General features: G+C 38.7%; 1 protein-coding gene across 1 annotated transcript in view; it reads right to left on the bottom strand.

Moving 5' to 3' along the window:
• Positions 1–24,212, bottom strand: part of LOC132279964 (uncharacterized) — a 71,718-nt gene that overhangs the window by 4,036 nt on the left and 43,470 nt on the right. Inside the window, exon 6 of the mRNA XM_059782043.1 lies at positions 1,905–1,962. Coding sequence (XP_059638026.1) covers positions 1,905–1,962 — 58 coding nt within the window. The remainder of the gene's footprint in view (positions 1–1,904; positions 1,963–24,212) is intronic.

Below are 24,212 nucleotides of genomic sequence, written 5' to 3'. Positions count from 1 at the left end.
CTTAGTATCTATGGATAAAAAGAGCATATGGTCATATTACAAGAAAGGAAATTAAATCAAATCTAAATCAAATCACAGCATATTCTATGGCATATTATATGCCATGATTCGTGACTATCAAATCTCTCCTAATATGGTAAGTAATTCCATAAATCGTGACCATCATATCTGCTAACACATATATATAAACCTCTAAACTTACTCCGGTATTTATTTATAGCCAATTCATCCATAATAATGGAAAAAACAAAGGCTTAAAGGTAGCATTCAATATGATACTACTATGTTGATAATTTTCTACTCTCTCTCTCTCTCTTGGTAGTTACGGCATCAACTATAGCTCCATCACGTGTGCACTTTTACCTCGTATATGCAAAAAACCAATGTAGCACAAGCACTTCTTAAATGGAAGTAGGTCTGTGCAAGGTACCTTCTTGGATGCTACACTACCTTAGCACCCCTTAGAAGACAAATACATCTCATTAACAAGCAGCATTGTTTCGGGGAGAGAGACAAACACACATACACACACACAAAGAAGACTGGTAAACATAAACAATGATACAACAAGAATATGATAAAAAGATAATCAAATTTTATAATCGTCTCAAACAATATGACAATACATAAAAATATATATGTATGGAAATATAGTGCTCTCACATGAATTAGGGCCTTCGATCGTTGGATCGAGAGGTTGTGAGGGCGTCTTTGAAAAGCTGAGGGTGTGAACACAAGGTGAGGGTGCCCTCATGATAGACTTATTCAAAATATATTTATATATTGACGTGTCCTTGTGCCATCATAGATTTTTGGGATTTCTCAAATTAAATGTCCATTTCAATGTCCCAAGTCCATCGTTTGCACAATGTATGACAGTAGGAGACATTGCCAATATTCAAAATCTGTTGGTCAATTGGCACATTGTATGTTTATCTTTACTTAGAGTAAGAGAAATTGTGTGTTTATATTTACTTAAATGCTTGTACTTCTAAAAAAAATAAAAAATTTGGCACATTGTACTATGGCAATAGTGGAATATGATAATCATGCTTAAAGTAATTTTGATTTCGCATACATGGTGGCTGTTGTTCTCCTATATAAGGAAAAGCAGAAAAAACAAGATGACCAAAGGTATTAAATTGACAGGTAAGCACTTCATCAAGCTTCACTTATTTTTTTAATGGTGTGCTGGATGGGACAATTTTCTTCACAGCATTCCCCCGTAGGCGCCTAGAACTGAGTATAGAAGTATGGCATAGGAGCTTAGGAGAACTTTATTTTGCTGTTGCCTCAACTAGGGGTCCTTGAATACCTAATTTGACGAGCCTTCTGTTGTTAAATTCATAAATTAAGCTGAGAAAGAAAAGATCATTACAAAAGGAGGGGAAAGTACAGAGAATAAAGAAGTTGTGGTACTCATCCACTGAAGCTCTTATTGAAAATCAACCATTCCCACTAGTGGAGGATCCATCAACCAACTGAAAAAAGAAAATTCAACAAACACACGCTTTTATGGAAAAATCAATCATTCCCACACGTTGAGGATCCATAAACTAATTGAAAGTAGGAGTTAAAAAATAATAATAATAATAATAATAAATAAAATAAAATAAAAACTAATTGAAAGTAGAAAATTTTAACATAATACTATTTTGTTCTCTCTAATTGTCATAAAAAAAAAAAAAAAAAAAAAAATTAATATGGAAAATGGCTAAAACCCATGAACACCTAGAAGGAGTTGACCATATTAATTAAGTATTTAGGTACTTCGATATTCACAATAATTCAAACCTATAAATTATACGAGAAAAAATCATCAGCTTGTTCTTACAAATAATTCACGCGGATGTAATTGTTCACACAAAAGATGAGCTTATTATACGACGCAAACATATACATACCAGCAGTGAGGTTATCCCAGTCATCCACTTTGACCCATTCCTGTCTGGTTGAATTTATCTGCAAAAATGGAAGAGGTAAGCATCAAAGAATGAAAGGGGAAAATACAGACTGTAATCCACCAACATATTTAATCATCCCGTTTCACAAGATATTCATTGGTCAAAATAACACGTCTCAGGGAAGATGAAAGTATATTGCAGCTTTCGATGTATCCAAACATTTATTTCAAAATTGCTAATTATCAGAATACTAATTCTCTATTTCCATTCTTTCCTATTGTTGGAAGATAGTATGTTGGAGAATATCATTATAGCTGATAGAATATTGATGAGTGAATTATGAGAGTGATTTTTAGGAATCTTTCCTCTTATCATATTTATCACATGTTTGTATTCTTTCACCATTAATAGAAGTGATCATTGTATGCAAAAACTAAGAGAAAATATTATAAAAGTAATGTAACCCTTTGGACTCTTTGTGCCGTGAATGTATGACCTAGTGGTTGAACCACGTAATATCTTTATGTTGTTCTTGTTTCATTTCACTCTTCACTTATATTTTATTATTTAGAACATGTTATCAGAGCCTAATTTCTATCCTCTCTCTTGCTACGATTGCCTAGGTACATAAAAACCCTATGGCAGTCGCTTGGTATTCGCGACAGTGTAGGGAGGATCTCTTCCCAAGTTCAGACCCCTATTTTGGGGGTGTTCCCTTAGCGTCTAAAATGTGCTAAGGGTCTCTCAGCGCTATTTATGACTTATTTGGGTTGCGGGTGTGTTCGGTAGCATTGTTCTTCGCCTTCGTCGTAACTCCGGCAGTTTTTATTGTCATGTTGTTGGTCTGTGTTTGTGGTATTTTATCGTTGGTGACATCATCGTTGCCGTTATTATTGGTGCTAATTGTTGATCGCTCATGCAGTGGTCATTGTTCTCGTGTGTTGGCGATAGTCTCTATAGATCACCATTGTTGTTGGACTTTGTGGTGATCATTCGTGTGTTGATCGCTCATGCAATAATCATAGTAACCGTATATTGGCAGTCGTTGAGTCGCCGACTGTGTTGATAGTTGCTCATCGTCGAGTTACCAGATATTTTGCGGCTTGGATTTTGAATTGTGTTCTATCATTGTGCCTATGTGTTGGCTACATCATTAGAGAGGAATACACCTTGGACATTCTTGAAAAAAGATAAATTTCATGATTTGATATGCAAGCTGGGTGTAATTTCCATACACGCTCCAGCTTGAGGGGGAGTGTTGGAAGATGTTATGTTGGAGAATATGATTATAGGAGTAATTAAAGCCTTTTAAGTCACTCCTTGACAGAATATTGATATGAATAAATCATTGTGTTTCCAATATCATATTTATCACATGTGTGTGTTCTTTCAACTATAAATAGAGGTAATCATTGTTTGCAAAAACTAAGATCGAATATTATAAAAGTGATGTAGCCGTTTGGACTCCTTGTGCCGTGGATGGAGGCCCTAGTGGTTGAGCCACATAATATATGTGTCTTTTTTGTCAACAACTTTTTACGAAGACCGCTAACTGGAGGCCGTTGCTTGATGGGCTGGAATTCTTGGGAATCTCCATTAAGGATAGGGACTCGCTTGAGAGGCCGTTTGGGGAGGAGGAGATGTTAGAGGCTCTGAGGAGCTTTGATTGTGACAAAACTCCAGGCCCAGATGGTTTTTCTTTGCCTTTCTTTCAACATAATTGGGAGGTGGTGAGGCCTGAGGTGATGGGTACTTTGAGTTATTTTCATTTAGAAGGGCACTTTGAGAAGAGTCTCAGTGCATCCTTCATTAACCTTATTCCAAAGAAGGGTGGTGCAACCGTGCAGTGGAGGCTAAGGACTTTAGACCAACTAGTTTTGTGGAAGTTGTTTACAAGATTCTCGCTAAAGTTCTAGCAATCCGTTTAAGGAGAGTTCTAGAAGAGCTAATCTCGGAGTCCCAGAATGCTTTCATCTGTGGCCGTCAAATTTTGGATTTAGTCTTGGAAGCCAGAGCTAGAAGTGGTGTTCTGGGGATTATTTGCAAGTTGGACATCAAGAAGGCTTATTATCATGTTTACTGAAATTTCTTGCTAAATTTACTTGGGAAGATGGGGTTTGGTCCTAGATGGAGGAATTGGATATACCAATGCATCTCAACGGCGCAGTTTTCAGTCTTAGTTAATGGTTCCCCAGCTGGTTTCTTCGCTAGCTCTCGAGGTTTGCGCCAGGACGACCCTCTTTCTCAATTTTTGTCCATTATTGTTATGGAGGGTTTCAACAGATTGATGAGGAGAGCAGAAGAGTAGGGTTTTATTCTAAGTTTCGCGGGTTATCTCTCATTTTCTCTTTACGGATGACCATCTTGTTTTTGTGATACTAGGGTGGATCAGGTAAGGGTTTTAAGGTGTGTTCTGGCCTGTTTTCAAGATTTTTAAGTTGGTTCCAATTGGGGCAGTCAACAGGATTCAGGACTTACCAAATATTCTTGGGTGTGGTGTTGGTATGCTCCCGATATCTGATCTAGGTCTTCCCTTAGGGCAGTTTCAAGGAGGACTTCAGTTTAGGCCCCCATGGTTGAGCGATTTAAGAGACGACTTACTGGGTTGAAGAAGTAGTATCTTTCGAAATGGGGGAAGATTACCCTTATGAAGAGCGCTCTTTCAAATCTTCTTACCTATTTTATGTCTATCTTCCCGATGACAAACCCTTTGTTCGAAGATTAGATGAGATTTAGAGGAATTTCCTGTGGGGTGGCATTGGTGATGAGTTCAAATACCATTTGGTGAACTGGGAGAAGTGTGTTCCCCCATTCAAAAGGGGGTCTTGGGCATTCGGAAATTGGATTTGTTCAACAAGGTTTTGTTGGGTAAATGGTTATGGAGATTTGGGTGTGAGAAGCCCCAATTATGGAGGAGGGTCATTACTTGCCGGCATTGGAAGGGCGACGGTGGGTGGTTAACTAGGGAAGCGAGATTTCTAGCAAATATGGGCATTTGAAAGCTTATCCGGAAGGGGTGGGATGAGTTATCCAAACATATTCGGTTCAGAGTTTGGCGTGGGAATTCCATCAAGTTTTACGAGGATCTCTGGTGTGGGGACATTGCTCTGGCTCGTAGATTCTCTTAGTTGTTCAGGATTTCTTCAAGTAGACATGCTCTGGTTGCCAACTATTATTGGCTTGATAGCAGGAGGTTGACTTGGGATGACTTAGGATGTGCAGTTTCCTAGAGAGTTTCATGATTGGAAGCTTACGGAGGTTGCTGAGTTCTTAGCTTTGCTCTACACCCAAGTAGTGGAGGGAGTGGGGATGGACAAGAGTTTGTGGGTGGGTTCGCCGAGAGGGGTGTTTGAGGTTAGGGTTTTCTATCATAGTCTTGTGGAGATTCTAGGTCACTCTTTCCCATGGAAAGCGATTTGGAGGTCGAAAGCCCCCTTAAAGGTGGTGTTTTATGCATTGTGTGCCGCTCATGGAAACATTCTCACTCTCGACAATCTCAGGAAGAGAAGGCAGATCGTGGTTAATTGGTGTTGCATGTGCAAGAGGACAAAGGAAACTGTGAACCACCTTCTTCTTCACTGCTTAGTGGTGAGGTATATTTGGGCTATGTTTTTGCAAGAGGACAAAGGAAACTATGAAGCACCTTCTTCTTTACTGCTCAGTGGCGAGGGATATTTGGGCTATGTTTTTGGTTGTGTTTGGTATGTCTTGGGTGTTTCTAGGATCCACAGTGGATATGATTGAGGCTTGGAGAAGATGTCTAGTGGAGAGCTGAGCCAGCGATGTTTAAAGGGTCATTCCCCTTTGTCTATGGCGGAGTTTGTGCTGTAAGAGGAATAAGAGACCCTTTGAAGGAGAGGAGACTCCTATTTGGACTCTCAAATAGTATTCTTCATTCTTTATTCTTTGGGGTTGGCGTGATAAGTGCTGAAATATGCATTATTCAGCCCTTAATCTTCATTAGCTAGCAATTTATTTTGTCTTTTCTTCTCTTTTTTAATATTGATTTGTTTCATTCTATATTTTTAAATGCTTGAAATCCAACGAGGATAATTCCAATGCCTTAAGGGTTTATAAATGTCAAGCCTTGGGAGAACAAGCAAGAGAAGCACAAAATTCAAAATTCAGAGACAGCCCGATCAATCGGATTATCTGTTCAGAATCTGATCGGACGGACTCAAGGTCCAATTGATCGGATACGGCCTGGCAGTTGCGGAAATCAGATTCTTAGCCTTGATTCAAGGGGGCTCGATGTGCAATCGAGGAGGCGTCCTTGTGTACGGGGTCTGACCATTTTGGGAGCCTTAAGAGTCACCTATAAATACAAGATTAAGTCCAATTTGCAAAGGGTTGGTTGATTGGAAGAGTGGAATCTTGATAATTCAATTTGGAGATTTTTCTAGATCTACAATTTGGGGATTCTCTCTCTACACTCTCTCTCTAGGGTTTCTTTCAAGAAGAAGAAGAAGAGGATGAAGGTAAGCATGGAGATGGATTGTGAGACCACTAAGATGACATCTACCACCTCCATGAGTGGCTAGTTCTTCACTTAGGGATTAGATGAGCCCTAAGTTTGTGTAATTAAACCCTTTGCTTTTCAATTTTGAGGATTATAAATTGTATCTATTTTGCTTGGCCTTGTGAATTAAAACCTGGTTGTACCATGATTTGTATTGATAATTCATTCAATTAATCTTCTACTTGGCTATATGTTCTCTTATATGTGGTTGATTGTTGATTAATCTCTACATTAGGCACTTTTTGTAATTGTGCTTAGTGATGGCCATGCATGATTTTTATTGGATACAATTGCTCTTAATTTGATGGATTATGCTTAGTCTTGATGGGTTGTTCTACACCTTAAGTAATTGTAGTTAGGTAGACAATTAATGCTTGAATTTGATGATTCATGCTTATTCATTGCAATTGTTATATTCTTTTGCTTATCGATGTGAGCTTGCAGCCACATTCCTATTACAATTTGTTTTCCCCATTAATTAAAGGCATTTGGTGTAATTGCATGAGCTTAGTGGTGCACTCCATGCCTTAAGCCCTTCTTCTCCTTATTATCTTAATCCAATTACACTTTATCATTAACTCATTCGCAAGCTTTACATAGTTTAAATTCATCATTAGTCTAATCAAACCAATTACCATCTTTTCAATCTCATGCTCATTAATACGAAGTTCAATTACCAACAAGCCAGTGGCCTAGCAATATCAGCCTCTTACTTCCCAAAGGGAGGTCAATGGTTCAAGTTTCAGAAGAGACAAGTGTGTGTGAGTACCAACTAGGGCAAAAAAAATACTAAGTTCAATCCAAGCCTATAGTCCCTGTGTTCGATCCCTACTCGTTATACTTCAATTATAGTTGTGTAGTGGTTTATAAATATAAAAATTGGAGTTTCTCAATTGTCACATTACACATCTATTTTAGTTGACACGCTGAGAAGCCATCAAATTTTTGGCACCGTTGCCGGGGAACTACAATTCAATTGGAATTAAATTTACTATTAGTGTTCATTTGATTGCTAGTTTAGGATTCATTTCATACCATTTTCTTATTATTGTTTCCATGTACAATTAGGTACTTGATCAAAAAAGAGGCAAGCTTTAGGATCACGGAGGTTTGCTTTGGATCTTTTGTGAGCGTATCTTGAACTCTTGTACTTCTTTTGTGCACTTTTAGTTTGATTGTGGGATAGTCCTTGTTGAGGCAATCAATTGCTTAAATTTTTGTTCAAGCATCGGTCCTTGTCGAGGCCAATTTAAATTTTGCATTGTGGTATTGTTGAATCGAGGAGAACGGGATCAATGTATGTGGATGTTTTGGTGGTGAGGTTGTTGTGATTGTGATTTTGTGTGCTTTGTTGTGTATGCGTGGAAGAAGATCTCTTCACAATCCTCTAGTTCCACTTAACTAAGAAATTGAGTCTTCTCTTAGGAATTTAAGACATCATGATAGGAAACCTCCTCTTCCCATTATTAATCACCTGTTAGTTCAATGGCACATAATGACATTCCTCCGGTTCTACCCAAACCACCTCATGTAGCTCATCCTCTACCTAACCCTCCAACGGTTCTTCGCAATCATTATACTCCAAATATTTACAATGCTCCCACATGTTACCCTCTACCAAATGTCAGGGTCAATCATTATGAAATCAAGCCCGGAATCATTCAAATGTGTCCATCATTTAGTGGCTTCTTACTTGAAAACACCTATAAGCATTTGGATGAATTCATAGAAGTGTGCTCTACTGTGAAGATCACCGATTTTTCGGAAGAAGCCTTGAGGATGAAACTTTTCCCTTTCTCACTCCGAGAAAAGGCAAAGTATTGGTTCAACAACTTAGGGGCAAATACAATCGCTTCTTGGGCTCAAATGCAACAAGAATTCTTAAAGAAGTACTACCCCGCAAGTAAAACCAACCAAATGAGGACGACCATTATGGGATTCTCTCAAAATGATGGAGAGCCATTCCATGAGGCTTAGGAAAGATTAAACGATTTGCTAAGGAAGTGTCCACATCATGACCTTCTAAAATGGCAACTTGTTAAATGTTTCTATGAAAGCCATTTCTATGTAATATAGTTTTCAGTATCTAAGTTGTGCTTCTGTTATATTTCTCATATGTTTGACTACTGTTGCAAGCCCATATTTTCCTGTCTTTGCTTATATGTCTGTGTCTGTATGACTTTTACGACAATTATTAAGCTGTTTACAGGAACCCTTGGTTTTAGGCACCAGAACAGATTTCTAAACATCTGAGACTCTATAACTATGGCCCAAAATAGCTCTGTAAACTGTATCCGCAACCTTACAGGTCATGATATCGATGCTTATCGCCATATCTCCCATTTCACTTCCACAGAACCTATTTCCTTTACACAAGTAGGGGCAGGAATCAACTTTCTTGTCGACATGGTTACTGACTGGAAAATCGATTTCCAGCACAATTTAGAGGCAACCAACACTCATATGGCTTCCTCCTTTGAAGATGTCCAACAAGGAATGATCTCCTTGAATGACAAACTTGAAACTCTTACCCAGATTTTCACCCTTTCTTCCACACCCGATACTGCTCTCCAGGATCAAATAAATCAAATGACTATCGATTTAGCCAAACTTCAAAAAGCTAAAATGGCCGATTTATACCCACCTGAACCACCAGATCCTCCTTCAACAAAGGATTCTGCTCTTCCATCTGAAGATACCCTTCCACCAGGCAACCCCTGTGTTGGAAAACCTCCTCGTTACAGGGTCAAACCTCTGTTCTACGGACATGAAGACAGAGTTGAAACCTTCGAAGTTTTCTCTGAACCCTCTTCTTCTAATTATCGTCGGGATGATTATGAAAGCATCATAGATCAGCTCAATTGTTTACAAGCTTTATATATCGATCCCCAACTCACTTTCGATGAAAGCGCTCATATCATTACTCGTATGAGACAGATCTCATTACAAAATGAGAATCTGCTTACCCACTTTGGTTACACGCCACAAGAAAACTCCAGTGACTCTGACGAAGAAAATACCTCAGAAGACGAACAAATTTACGCCTTTTCTGATAAATCAGACTCCTCTGAAGAACTCGATGAAACCATTGAAGCAGATCCAATACCTACTTCCTCTTCCGATACAACCATCGAAGAAGCGCCGAAACCTAAAAAAGGAAAAACTAAAAAACGTCGATCTGATACGATTCTAGACGAATCCTTCTATGGCGACTTTCCCACCGAAGACCTTCTCCCAGCCGAAGAGGTCTCTGGCTCTGGCCAAAAGACTGATGAGGAAAAATCCAAACCAGCTGAACCCAAAGTCTATACCTCCTCGTATAAATACGACTTTTCTACAGTCCCTACCTGGACAAGAAAAGACGATCTCAATAAGTTTCCCATTTCACAACATGGAACTTATCTGGACCTTCCAAATGTCCCATATAAAGATCATTTGAAAACTATAGACGAATGGGCACAGTCTTTAGCCATCCTCGTCAATAACTACAAAGGAACCTGGGAACGCGACCGTTTCCTTGATTATCTTTCAGCAACCCTACAAGGAGATGCTCTCGATTGGCTTCGACAATGGGATCAAACTTCCCAAGGTCAACGACAAAAGGATGCCCTATTAAATAATTTCGATAAAATAGATGGCGTCTTACGAGGCTTTGTCAAAATCCTTAAAGAAGAATTGGTTGGACATACCGGTGAACAACTCCTCACTGATGATGCAACATGTGCTCTTTCGAAAATCGAATTATGCAACATTTGCCAATTCCCAGAATACGTCAAGCTATTTACCAAATACTTCCGTAGGCTTCCACCCAATGCTATCGAACATTGGCTACCCCAATTCTTTCATAAACTTCCAAACCCATGGGATGAACTTGCAGCAAAAGGCTATCCCGATTTCCTTGTTCGAATCCAGAAGACCGATAACATTGGTTTCCGAACAAATTTTGTCTATCGTCTCATCAATGAAAAATGTCTCGAGACAAAAGCCAAAAAACAGGTCAAAAACCAGATCAATGGCACTGCTGAAGGACAACGCTGTTGTGACAAGATTCTCCAAGAAACCTGGAAAATCGGATGTGCTCCTTATAAAGCTACTCCATCTCGACCTGCCCAACGAAAAACCTTTCGCTGGAAAAAATGGAAAGGCAGGCGCCCAAAAGCCTCAAAGAGGTATGTTACACAAACTACTTCTCCAAAACCCACAAAGGGCACAAAGAAAAAAGGAAAAGGAACCAAAAAATCCTCCAAGGCTTCTAAATCCATTGAAACAAAAAAGGATTGTAAATGTTATATTTGCAATGAAGCTGGTCATTATGCCACTAACTGCCCACAAAAAGGCAAAAAGGCTTCAAAAATGGTTAAACGATTACAGACAGATAACCTCTGTGTTGTCTATGGTAGCGAAATCACCGACCCCACTACCATCCTGTATGAACTCTCAAGTAGTGTTTATACCAGTAGCTCTTCTAGTACCACCACCAGTGATACCGACGAAGAAACAGATCTTGAACATATCTGCATGATGAACGTTACTCCTTCACTCTCAGAAGAAAACACTAACATTAAGCTTAGCGACATCATTGGCGAAGAAGTCCAGTTCACAAACGAACAGTTGATTCAGTTTGATAAACTTCAACGAATCAAAAAAGAAGAAGTTTATAAAACTTCGCGTTTTGCCATCTTTTCCAAAAGAATTTTAGAACAATTCAGTGGAAATACAACCATTGACTATACCACAAATGGTCAATGTGGTTTTAATATCCTTAGCAAGGATAAAATTACGCGCTGGAAACAGCAAAATCCCCTTGCTCGTTATATTCATATTGGATTAGTTCAAATCAAAATCACTTCTCTATTTCGACGTGGAACTGATTAACCGCTAATTGCACTCCTCATGGATAACCGTTTTCATAAACCCGTAGATGCACTTATCGGCGGCGTCCAATCTAATTTGGTCAATAACCTCATTTGGTTCAAAATCAAACCAAATTATTTTATTTCCCTTTCTGATCCAAACATCGAAAAGGTCCTTCAAGTTAAACTCCAGTTGTCAAAACTACAAATGGATTATGACTCCCCTAGTCTTGGAATCCAGTGGAAAGTTCTCTATGAACTCACTCGAGAACCAGAAACCACTACTGTTCCTACACTTGACTCAAAACTAGTCACTTTGTTTGAACCAAGACCTTTTGATACCATAATTGAGCCTAAACTCCTCAATTGGACAGATCTTGAGATCCCGAAAACTTGGTTATTTGATAACATCAATTCTGTACCCAAGTTACGCATTACAGAACCAACTGTTGCCACAATTCATGCCTCCGGTTCAAATCTTTATGTTACCAATAAAGCAAAGCTACCCCAGCTACAACGCTCCGCTTCCGAAAGGAATCCTGGATGGGAACGACACCTTCCCCCTCGAGCTTCAATCGATATACCCCCTTGACGACGTTTCACCTGGACAGAAAAAGGCAAAGCTCCTGTTGACCCCAACGGCAATGCTCCCTTCTTGCCTGGTTCAAATCATCGAATGAACTCAGCAAAATTTTTCCATTTTCGCACCAGAAATGACGAAATTTTACTCGCTCCTTCTCAAGGCAAAAAGCGTAAGCATACGTACGTCAACGGAATCTTAAACTTCAAAGGATATAAACCATATAGCCTTTGTGTTTTAATCGATACAGGCGCCACTACCAGCTGTTGTCGCTAATGCCCTGCCGTCTGAAAAATGGCAGCAAATGAAACACCCCATTGGAGTTCAAGGCATTGATGCTGAAGCACCCCTGAATGTGATTCAGTTTAAAGCAAAAGACGTTGCTATCTGGCTTAATGATAAAAAGTTCATTATCCCAAAAATTCTTTGCTTTCCCTACATGCATGGTGATTTCATTTTAGGATGTAACTTTATTTACAGTTATCTTCCTTTACAGTTAAATGAAAAAACCATTTCTTTAACTCTCAAAGATCAGACAGTAGTTGAAATCCCTATTCAGGAAAATTTAGCCTCTGTTTGTAATGAAAAGTTCTCTCCACCCAAACGAGACTCAAACTTACTAGTTCTAAACGACACCCATTGGCTATACGCATCACTCCGCCAAAATTTCTCAGAGAATCCACTTACCTTGTGGAAAAGAAGTCCTCGTTTTTGTCGACTTCAACTCAAAAATCGCAATGTTATCATTCGTGTTAAACCTATGATATATCTGCGACGGGACATTGATGAATTTGATGCACAACTTCAAGAGCTCCTTGAGAAAAAACTCATTGAACGCACCCGCAGTCCACATAGCAGCCCGGCTTTTATGGTCCGCAACCATAGTGAAGTCAAACGTGGTAAAGCCCGCATGGTCATCAACTATAAACGGCTCAATGAACATCTAATTTTTGATGGCTATTTTATCCCACGCAAAGATGTTCTAATTAATCAAACTCGTGGATCTACAATTTTTAGTAAGTTTGATTGTAAAGCAGGTTTTTGGCAAATCAAACTGCGAAAAAAGTCAAAGCCCCTTACGGCATTCAGTACCCCTCACGGCCACTATCAATGGACAGTTATGCCTTTTGGACTTAACACAGCACCACAAATCTATCAGCGTTGGATGGATTCTATCTTTAATGATCTTTAAGATTTTGTTGTTGTTTACATCGATGATATTTTAGTTTTCTCTAAAACAAGAGAAGAACATAAAAAACATCTTCTTTGTCTTTCAGAAAAACTGAAAACATACGGTATCATTCTATCTCCAACCAAGATAGATGTTGAAAAAGAATCTATTTATTTTCTGGGATTAGTTTTAACTCACAAAGGTATAAAACTACAGGATCATATAATCATTAAGATCCGTGATTTCCCTGACATTATTCAAGATAAAAAGCAACTTCAAAGTTTTTTGGGTATCTTGAATTATGGACGCGCTTTTATTAAAGGGTTAGCTCAAAAGGAACTTCCTTTATTAAAAAAGCTACAGAAAAATGTCACTTTTGATTGGACTGATAGCGATACCACCATTATCCAACAAATCAAAGCTGATTTAGTCCATATCCCTGAAGTATATTTTCCTCAAACCGGAGATAAACTTATTCTTGAAACCGATGCCTCCGAGCTTTGTTGGGGATGTGTCTTAAAAGCCATTCCTCAAGAAAAATGGATTGATGACACTCCAGCTTATCCAATGATTCGTGCTCGAAAAGCTCCCATAACCAAACTCCTTCAAAAAGAAGAGTTAATTTGTGGATATAATTCTGGTAAATTTAAACCAAATGAACAGAATTACATTATTTATGAAAAAGAACTTCTGGCAATTAAATTAGCAATCAAACGTTTTCATATTTACCTAGCACCAGAAGACTTTATTATCCGAACGGATAACCAGGCAGTAAAAGATTTTCTCATAAACAAGAGAAACTGCCTTGATGGGCGACGATTAAAATGGTACAATGTAATTGCTCAATATTCTTTTGCTATCGAACATATCAAAGGAACTAACAATTTTCTTGCAGATTTCTTAAGCAGACCTCCAGAAGTATCTAACACAGATATTTCTCTTTCCCTGCACACAGATGGATGGAATTCCAAATCCACTACCGAAAGATAAAGATGGTTGGATCACTATTGCTAAAAAGGCAATCTCCAAACCAACTCCATCACAACCACACAAATGGTTCGTGGTCTTTGCAGGTCACCAGCCTGGTATCTATGACAACTGGACTGACTGTCACAAACAGCTTCGTTCATTTAATGGCTCTTGCTTTAAAGCTTATGACACTCTTATAGACGCCCAAACTGTGTTCTATAATGTGGGCCAAGCTTCTCAAAAATTGTTTTCAAAAAACCCAGATATTACAGAAATCAACAATTTCTATGATCCTGGACTCCCAAACAATTTTTATGATGAAATTAACAATGTTTGGAAAGCACATAAACTTAGTGCCAATAAGAAATTCAGACAACATCTGAGTTCTCTTACAGCCCTCATAGCTGAACAATCAGCAATGACAGATGAGCTTAAAAAGCTTTGCATACAGATCTGTCTCACTATTGACTGGGAAAAAGATTTTTCTCTCCCACAAATACATTGTTTTCTCAAACTTGCCCAGTTAGTAGGAGAACAAGATTTCCCACAAAATACGTTTGCAAAAATCAATCGTATCTGTCTTCTTGAAAAAGCAAGAGATATTTTTCCTCCCGATCTCTTTCGTATTATCTATCGAAAGATTGAAGATCATTATGATATCATTCGATATTACTATAATACTTTACATGAAGATATCAATACCTTTGATATGCTTTACAATGGTAAACGAGTCCCTAAATTTACCTTTTTTTCTCCTTCCTGGCATTGACTGGACCATGGAACCTATTGATTGGGGTTTTGTAAACAAACTTACCTTCTCCTCTCATGATTCTTACCAACCTTTCCCTGCCATGATTAAATCCATGATTTATCGCATCAGTCGTCGCTGGAACTACAGTCGACATCTTACTTTCTGGATTTCCAGTTCTATTGGAAGTCGAGAAAAAACTCGCTTCTTTCAACCTTATCAAATTTGGTATCTCAAACTCACCACACATGATGAATACGAGCATACTCGCCTTCTCAATTCGGAGGAAATTGCTAACAGCATTGTTCCCTATTATTTTGAAATCCACAGTTTCTTGCACCTCCAAGACACTGCTCGTCATGTTCTAGACGGTTCATATTTTCATCAAGAACCCGTGTTCTATTGTTGTGACGGACGCAGACTCTTCCTCACAACCATCACTAATTATTATGGTGAAGATATGGATGCTGAAAACCAGGTTCATATTGCTAAAGAATTTTTAAAAGAAATTGTTAGCATGACTACACTGGATATTCCATCTCGAGTCAAAGACGGTGCTGACAGACTTAATCTTGAATGGGATATTGCAGATGCACAATCTCCTGCCAGTACCCCTCCACTTGATGAGAATGAACTCCATAATATCATCAATGCCATGGAAGGCTAACCGACACTCTTCTCCACTCGACTGCAATCATGATCCAGCACACGACAGAAGATGTCCCATCTACTTTTTCCAAAAGCAAAAGTAGCCGAAAGCTGCCGACAAACTATTCATCAACAGTGAAAGTTGCCGACACTCACTTTTTCAAACAGTCAAAAAGAAAAGATTCGATCTTATCTTCTCGGACACTGTTTATCTTTTGTAATGTTATTTAAACCGAGGCCTCAAGAAGGTTTAGGCATCTGTTTTTGTTTCTGTGTTTGTAAATCCTTAATTTTTTCGACCATTTGTGGTATAGTCAATGGTTGTATTTCCACTGAATTGTTCTAAAATTCTTTTGGAAAAGATGGCAAAACGCGAAGTTTTATAAACTTCTTCTTTTTTGATTCGTTGAAGTTTATCAAACTGAATCAACTGTTCGTTTGTGAACTGGACTTCTTCGCCAATGATGTCGCTAAGCTTAATGTTAGTGTTTTCTTCTGAGAGTGAAGGAGTAACGTTCATCATGCAGATATGTTCAAGATCTGTTTCTTCGTCGGTATCACTGGTGGTGGTACTAGAAGAGCTACTGGTATAAACACTACTTGAGAGTTCATACAGGATGGTAGTGGGGTCGGTGATTTCGCTACCATAGACAACACAGAGGTTATCTGTCTGTAATCGTTTAACCATTTTTGAAGCCTTTTTGCCTTTTTGTGGGCAGTTAGTGGCATAATGACCAGCTTCATTGCAAATATAACATTTACAATCCTTTTTTGTTTCAATGGATTTAGAAGCCTTGGAGGATTTTTTGGTTCCTTTTCCTTTTTTCTTTGTGCCCTTTGTGGGTTTTGGAGAAGTAGTTTGTGTAACATACTTCTTTGAGGCTTTTGGGCGCCTGCCTTTCCATTTTTTCCAGCGAAAGGTTTTTCGTTGGGCAGGTCGAGATGGAGTAGCTTTATAAGGAGCACATCCGATTTTCCAGGTTTCTTGGAGAATCTTGTCACAACAACGTTGTCCTTCAGCAGTGCCATCGATCTGGTTTTTGACCTGTTTTTTGGCTTTTGTCTCGAGACATTTTTCATTGATGAGACGATAGACAAAATTTGTTCGGAAACCAATGTTATCGGTCTTCTGGATTCGAACAAGGAAATCGGGATAGCCTTTTGCTGCAAGTTCATCCCATGGGTTTGGAAGTTTATGAAAGAATTGGGGTAGCCAATGTTCGATAGCATTGGGTGGAAGCCTACGGAAGTATTTGGTAAATAGCTTGACGTATTCTGGGAATTGGCAAATGTTGCATAATTCGATTTTCGAAAGAGCAGATGTTGCATCATCAGTGAGGAGTTGTTCACCTGTATGTCCAACCAATTCTTCTTTAAGGATTTTGACAAAGCCTCGTAAGACGCCATCTATTTTATCGAAATTATTTAATAGGGCATCCTTTTGTCGTTGACCTTGGGAAGTTTGATCCCATTGTCGAAGCCAATCGAGAGCATCTCCTTGTAGGGTTGCTGAAAGATAATCAAGGAAACGGTCGCGTTCCCAGGTTCCTTTGTAGTTATTAACGAGGATGGCTAAAGACTGTGCCAATTCGTCTATAGTTTTCAAATGATCTTTATATGGGACATTTGTAAGGTCCAGATAAGTTCCATGTTGTGAAATGGGAAACTTATTGAGATCAACTTTTCTTGTCCAGGTAGGGACTGTAGAAAAGTCGTATTTATACGAGGAGGTATAGACTTTGGGTTCAGCTGGTTTGAAGATCATTATGATATCATTCGATATTACTATAATACTTTACATGAAGATATCAATAGCAAAAGTAGCCGAAAGCTGCCGACAAACTATTCATCAACAGTGAAAGTTGCCGACACTCACTTTTTCAAACAGTAAAAGAAAAGATTCGATCTTATCTTCTCGGACACTGTTTATATCTCCAACCAAGATAGATGTTGAAAAAGAATCTATTGATTTTCTGGGATTAGTTTTAACTCACAAAGGTATAAAACTACAGGATCATATAATCATTAAGATCCGTGATTTCCCTGACATTATTCAAGATAAAAAGCAACTTCAAAGTTTTTTGGGTATCTTGAATGATAGACGCGCTTTTATTAAAGGGTTAGCTCAAAAGGAACTTCCTTTATTAAAAAAGCTACAGAAAAATGTCACTTTTGATTGGACTGATAGCGATACCACCATTATCCAACAAATCAAAGCTGATTTAGTCCATATCCCTGAAGTATATTTTCCTCAAACCGGAGATAAACTTATTCTTGAAACCGATGCCTCCGAGCTTTGTTGGGGATGTGTCTTAAAAGCCATTCCTCAAGAAAAATGGATTGATGACACTCCAGCTTATCCAATGATTCGTGCTCGAAAAGCTCCCATAACCAAACTCCTTCAAAAAGAAGAGTTAATTTGTGGATATAATTCTGGTAAATTTAAACCAAATGAACAGAATTACATTATTTATGAAAAAGAACTTCTGGCAATTAAATTAGCAATCAAACGTTTTCATATTTACCTAGCACCAGAAGACTTTATTATCCGAACGGATAACCAGGCAGTAAAAGATTTTCTCATAAACAAGAGAAACTGCCTTGATGGGCGACGATTAAAATGGTACAATGTAATTGCTCAATATTCTTTTGCTATCGAACATATCAAAGGAACTAACAATTTTCTTGCAGATTTCTTAAGCAGACCTCCAGAAGTATCTAACACAGATATTTCTCTTTCCCTGCACACAGATGGATGGAATTCCAAATCCACTACCGAAAGATAAAGATGGTTGGATCACTATTGCTAAAAAGGCAATCTCCAAACCAACTCCATCACAACCACACAAATGGTTCGTGGTCTTTGCAGGTCACCAGCCTGGTATCTATGACAACTGGACTGACTGTCACAAACAGCTTCGTTCATTTAATGGCTCTTGCTTTAAAGCTTATGACACTCTTATAGACGCCCAAACTGTGTTCTATAATGTGGGCCAAGCTTCTCAAAAATTGTTTTCAAAAAACCCAGATATTACAGAAATCAACAATTTCTATGATCCTGGACTCCCAAACAATTTTTATGATGAAATTAACAATGTTTGGAAAGCACATAAACTTAGTGCCAATAAGAAATTCAGACAACATCTGAGTTCTCTTACAGCCCTCATAGCTGAACAATCAGCAATGACAGATGAGCTTAAAAAGCTTTGCATACAGATCTGTCTCACTATTGACTGGGAAAAAGATTTTTCTCTCCCACAAATACATTGTTTTCTCAAACTTGCCCAGTTAGTAGGAGAACAAGATTTCCCACAAAATACGTTTGCAAAAATCAATCGTATCTGTCTTCTTGAAAAAGCAAGAGATATTTTTCCTCCCGATCTCTTTCGTATTATCTATCGAAAGATTGAAGATCATTATGATATCATTCGATATTACTATAATACTTTACATGAAGATATCAATACCTTTGATATGCTTTACAATGGTAAACGAGTCCCTAAATTTACCTTTTTTTCTCCTTCCTGGCATTGACTGGACCATGGAACCTATTGATTGGGGTTTTGTAAACAAACTTACCTTCTCCTCTCATGATTCTTACCAACCTTTCCCTGCCATGATTAAATCCATGATTTATCGCATCAGTCGTCGCTGGAACTACAGTCGACATCTTACTTTCTGGATTTCCAGTTCTATTGGAAGTCGAGAAAAAACTCGCTTCTTTCAACCTTATCAAATTTGGTATCTCAAACTCACCACACATGATGAATACGAGCATACTCGCCTTCTCAATTCGGAGGAAATTGCTAACAGCATTGTTCCCTATTATTTTGAAATCCACAGTTTCTTGCACCTCCAAGACACTGCTCGTCATGTTCTAGACAGTTCATATTTTCATCAAGAACCCGTGTTCTATTGTTGTGACGGACGCAGACTCTTCCTCACAACCATCACTAATTATTATGGTGAAGATATGGATGCTAAAAACCAGGTTCATATTGCTAAAGAATTTTTAAAAGAAATTGTTAGCATGACTACACTGGATATTCCATCTCGAGTCAAAGACGGTGCTGACAGACTTAATCTTGAATGGGATATTGCAGATGCACAATCTCCTGCCAGTACCCCTCCACTTGATGAGTATGAACTCCATAATATCATCAATGCCATGGAAGGCTAACCGACACTCTTCTCCACTCGACTGCAATCATGATCCAGCACACGACAGAAGATGTCCCATCTACTTTTTCCAAAAGCAAAAGTAGCCGAAAGCTGCCGACAAACTATTCATCAACAGTAAAAGTTGCCGACACTCACTTTTTCAAACAGTCAAAAAGAAAAGATTCGATCTTATCTTCTCGGACACTGTTTATCTTTTGTAATGTTATTTAAACCGAGGCCTCAAGAAGGTTTAGGCATCTGTTTTTGTTTCTGTGTTTGTAAATCCTTAATTTTTTCGACCATTTGTGGTATAGTCAATGGTTGTATTTCCACTGAATTGTTCTAAAATTCTTTTGGAAAAGATGGCAAAACGCGAAGTTTTATAAACTTCTTCTTTTTTGATTCGTTGAAGTTTATCAAACTGAATCAACTGTTCGTTTGTGAACTGGACTTCTTCGCCAATGATGTCGCTAAGCTTAATGTTAGTGTTTTCTTCTGAGAGTGAAGGAGTAACGTTCATCATGCAGATATGTTCAAGATCTGTTTCTTCGTCGGTATCACTGGTGGTGGTACTAGAAGAGCTACTGGTATAAACACTACTTGAGAGTTCATACAGGATGGTAGTGGGGTCGGTGATTTCGCTACCATAGACAACACAGAGGTTATCTGTCTGTAATCGTTTAACCATTTTTGAAGCCTTTTTGCCTTTTTGTGGGCAGTTAGTGGCATAATGACCAGCTTCATTGCAAATATAACATTTACAATCCTTTTTTGTTTCAATGGATTTAGAAGCCTTGGAGGATTTTTTGGTTCCTTTTCCTTTTTTCTTTGTGCCCTTTGTGGGTTTTGGAGAAGTAGTTTGTGTAACATACTTCTTTGAGGCTTTTGGGCGCCTGCCTTTCCATTTTTTCCAGCGAAAGGTTTTTCGTTGGGCAGGTCGAGATGGAGTAGCTTTATAAGGAGCACATCCGATTTTCCAGGTTTCTTGGAGAATCTTGTCACAACAGCGTTGTCCTTCAGCAGTGCCATTGATCTGGTTTTTGACCTGTTTTTTGGCTTTTGTCTCGAGACATTTTTCATTGATGAGACGATAGACAAAATTTGTTCGGAAACCAATGTTATCGGTCTTCTGGATTCGAACAAGGAAATCGGGATAGCCTTTTGCTGCAAGTTCATCCCATGGGTTTGGAAGTTTATGAAAGAATTGGGGTAGCCAATGTTCGATAGCATTGGGTGGAAGCCGACGGAAGTATTTGGTAAATAGCTTGACGTATTCTGGGAATTGGCAAATGTTGCGTAATTCGATTTTCGAAAGAGCACATGTTGCATCATCAGTGAGGAGTTGTTCACCGGTATGTCCAACCAATTCTTCTTTAAGGATTTTGACAAAGCCTCGTAAGACGCCATCTATTTTATCGAAATTATTTAATAGGGCATCCTTTTGTCGTTGACCTTGGGAAGTTTGATCCCATTGTCGAAGCCAATCGAGAGCATCTCCTTGTAGGGTTGCTGAAAGATAATCAAGGAAACGGTCGCGTTCCCAGGTTCCTTTGTAGTTATTGACGAGGATGGCTAAAGACTGTGCCCATTCGTCTATAGTTTTCAAATGATCTTTATATGGGACATTTGGAAGGTCCAGATAAGTTCCATGTTGTGAAATGGGAAACTTATTGAGATCGTCTTTTCTTGTCCAGGTAGGGACTGTAGAAAAGTCGTATTTATACGAGGAGGTATAGACTTTGGGTTCAGCTGGTTTGGATTTTTCCTCATCAGTCTTTTGGCCAGAGCCAGAGACCTCTTCGGCTGGGAGAAGGTCTTCGGTGGGAAAGTCGCCATAGAAGGATTCGTCTAGAATCGTATCAGATCGACGTTTTTTAGTTTTTCCTTTCTTAGGTTTCGGCGCTTCTTCGATGGTTGTATCGGAAGAGGAAGTAGGTATTGGATCTGCTTCAATGGTTTCATCGAGTTCTTCAGAGGAGTCTGATTTATCAGAAAAGGCGTAAATTTGTTCGTCTTCTGAGGTATTTTCTTCGTCAGAGTCACTGGAGTTTTCTTGTGGCGTGTAACCAAAGTGGGTAAGCAGATTCTCATTTTGTAATGAGATCTGTCTCATACGAGTAATGATATGAGCGCTTTCATCGAAAGTGAGTTGGGGATCGATATATAAAGCTTGTAAACAATTGAGCTGATCTATGATGCTTTCATAATCATCCCGACGATAATTAGAAGAAGAGGGTTCAGAGAAAACTTTGAAGGTTTCAACTCTGTCTTCATGTCCGTAGAACAGAGGTTTGACCCTGTAACGAGGAGGTTTTCCAACACAGGGGTTGCCTGGTGGAAGGGTATCTTCAGATAGAAGAGCAGAATCCTTTGTTGAAGGAGGATCTGGTGGTTCAGGTGGGTATAAATCGGCCATTTTAGCTTTTTGAAGTTTGGCTAAATCGATAGTCATTTGATTTATTTGATCCTGGAGAGCAGTATCGGGTGTGGAAGAAAGGGTGAAAATCTGGGTAAGAGTTTCAAGTTTGTCATTCAAGGAGATCATTCCTTGTTGGACATCTTCAAAGGAGGAAGCCATATGAGTGTTGGTTGCCTCCAAATTGTGCTGGAAATCGATTTTCCAGTCAGTAACCATGTCGACAAGAAAGTTGATTCCTGCCCCTACTTGTGTAAAGGAAATAGGTTCTGTGGAAGTGAAATGGGAGATATGGCGATAAGCATCGATATCATGACCTGTAAGGTTGCGGATACAGTTTACAGAGCTATTTTGGGCCATAGTTATAGAGTCTCAGATGTTTAGAAATCTGTTCTGGTGCCTAAAACCAAGGGTTCCTGTAAACAGCTTAATAATTGTCGTAAAAGTCATACAGACACAGACATATAAGCAAAGACAGGAAAATATGGGCTTGCAACAGTAGTCAAACATATGAGAAATATAACAGAAGCACAACTTAGATACTGAAAACTATATTACATAGAAATATGAAACTTACAGTGGTCCAGATTCGAGGTAGGCCCTGATACCAATTACAACAACAAACACATATGCGGAATTACAACAGAACTTTACAAGATAAGGGGAAACTGAGAGATTTACAAACACAGAAACAAAAACAGATGCCTAAACCTTCCTGAGGCCTCGGTTTAAATAACATTACAAAAGATAAACAGAGTCCGAGAAGATAAGATCGAATCTTTTCTTTTACTGTTTGAAAAAGTGAGTGTCGGCAACTTTCACTGTTGATGAATAGTTTGTCGGCAGCTTTCGGCTACTTTTGCTTTTGGAAAAAGTAGATGGGACATCTTCTGTCGTGTGCTGGATCATGATTGCAGTCGAGTGGAGAAGAGTGTCGGTTAGCCTTCCATGGCATTGATGATATTATGGAGTTCATACTCATCAAGTGGAGGGGTACTGGCAGGAGATTGTGCATCTGCAATATCCCATTCAAGATTAAGTCTGTCAGCACCGTCTTTGACTCGAGATGGAATATCCAGTGTAGTCAAGCTAACAATTTCTTTTAAAAATTCTTTAGCAATATGAACCTGGTTTTCAGCATCCATATCTTCACCATAATAATTAGTGATGGTTGTGAGGAAGAGTCTGCGTCCGTCACAACAATAGAACACGGGTTCTTGATGAAAATATGAACCGTCTAGAACATGACGAGCAGTGTCTTGGAGGTGCAAGAAACTGTGGATTTCAAAATAATAGGGAACAATGCTGTTAGCAATTTCCTCCGAATTGAGAAGGCGAGTATGCTCGTATTCATCATGTGTGGTGAGTTTGAGATACCAAATTTGATAAGGTTGAAAGAAGCGAGTTTTTTCTCGACTTCCAATAGAACTGGAAATCCAGAAAGTAAGATGTCGACTGTAGTTCCAGCGACGACTGATGCGATAAATCATGGATTTAATCATGGCAGGGAAAGGTTGGTAAGAATCATGAGAGGAGAAGGTAAGTTTGTTTACAAAACCCCAATCAATAGGTTCCATGGTCCAGTCAATGCCAGGAAGGAGAAAAAAGGTAAATTTAGGGACTCGTTTACCATTGTAAAGCATATCAAAGGTATTGATATCTTCATGTAAAGTATTATAGTAATATCGAATGATATCATAATGATCTTCAACCTTTCGATAGATAATACGAAAGAGATCGGGAGGAAAAATATCTCTTGCTTTTTCAAGAAGACAGATACGATTGATTTTTGCAAACGTATTTTGTGGGAAATCTTGTTCTCCTACTAACTGGGCAAGTTTGAGAAAACAATGTATTTGTGGGAGAGAAAAATCTTTTTCCCAGTCAATAGTGAGACAGATCTGTATGCAAAGCTTTTTAAGCTCATCTGTCATTGCTGATTGTTCAGCTATGAGGGCTGTAAGAGAACTCAGATGTTGTCTGAATTTCTTATTGGCACTAAGTTTATGTGTTTTCCAAACATTGTTAATTTCATCATAAAAATTGTTTGGGAGTCCAGGATCATAGAAATTGTTGATTTCTGTAATATCTGGGTTTTTTGAAAACAATTTTTGAGAAGAGTGGCCCACATTATAGAACACAGTTTGGGCGTCTATAAGAGTGTCATAAGCTTTAAAGCAAGAGCCATTAAATGAACGAAGCTGTTTGTGACAGTCAGTCCAGTTGTCATAGATACCAGGCTG

This window comes from Cornus florida, unplaced genomic scaffold (genome assembly GCF_030987335.1).
Source record: "Cornus florida cultivar Cherokee Brave unplaced genomic scaffold, ASM3098733v1 CherokeeBrave_3.0.0_Hap2_Chr10, whole genome shotgun sequence".
NCBI classification, from domain to species: domain Eukaryota; kingdom Viridiplantae; phylum Streptophyta; class Magnoliopsida; order Cornales; family Cornaceae; genus Cornus; species Cornus florida.
Note: the sequence above shows the minus strand (reverse complement) of the source record. Positions and strands in the feature narration are given on the sequence as shown.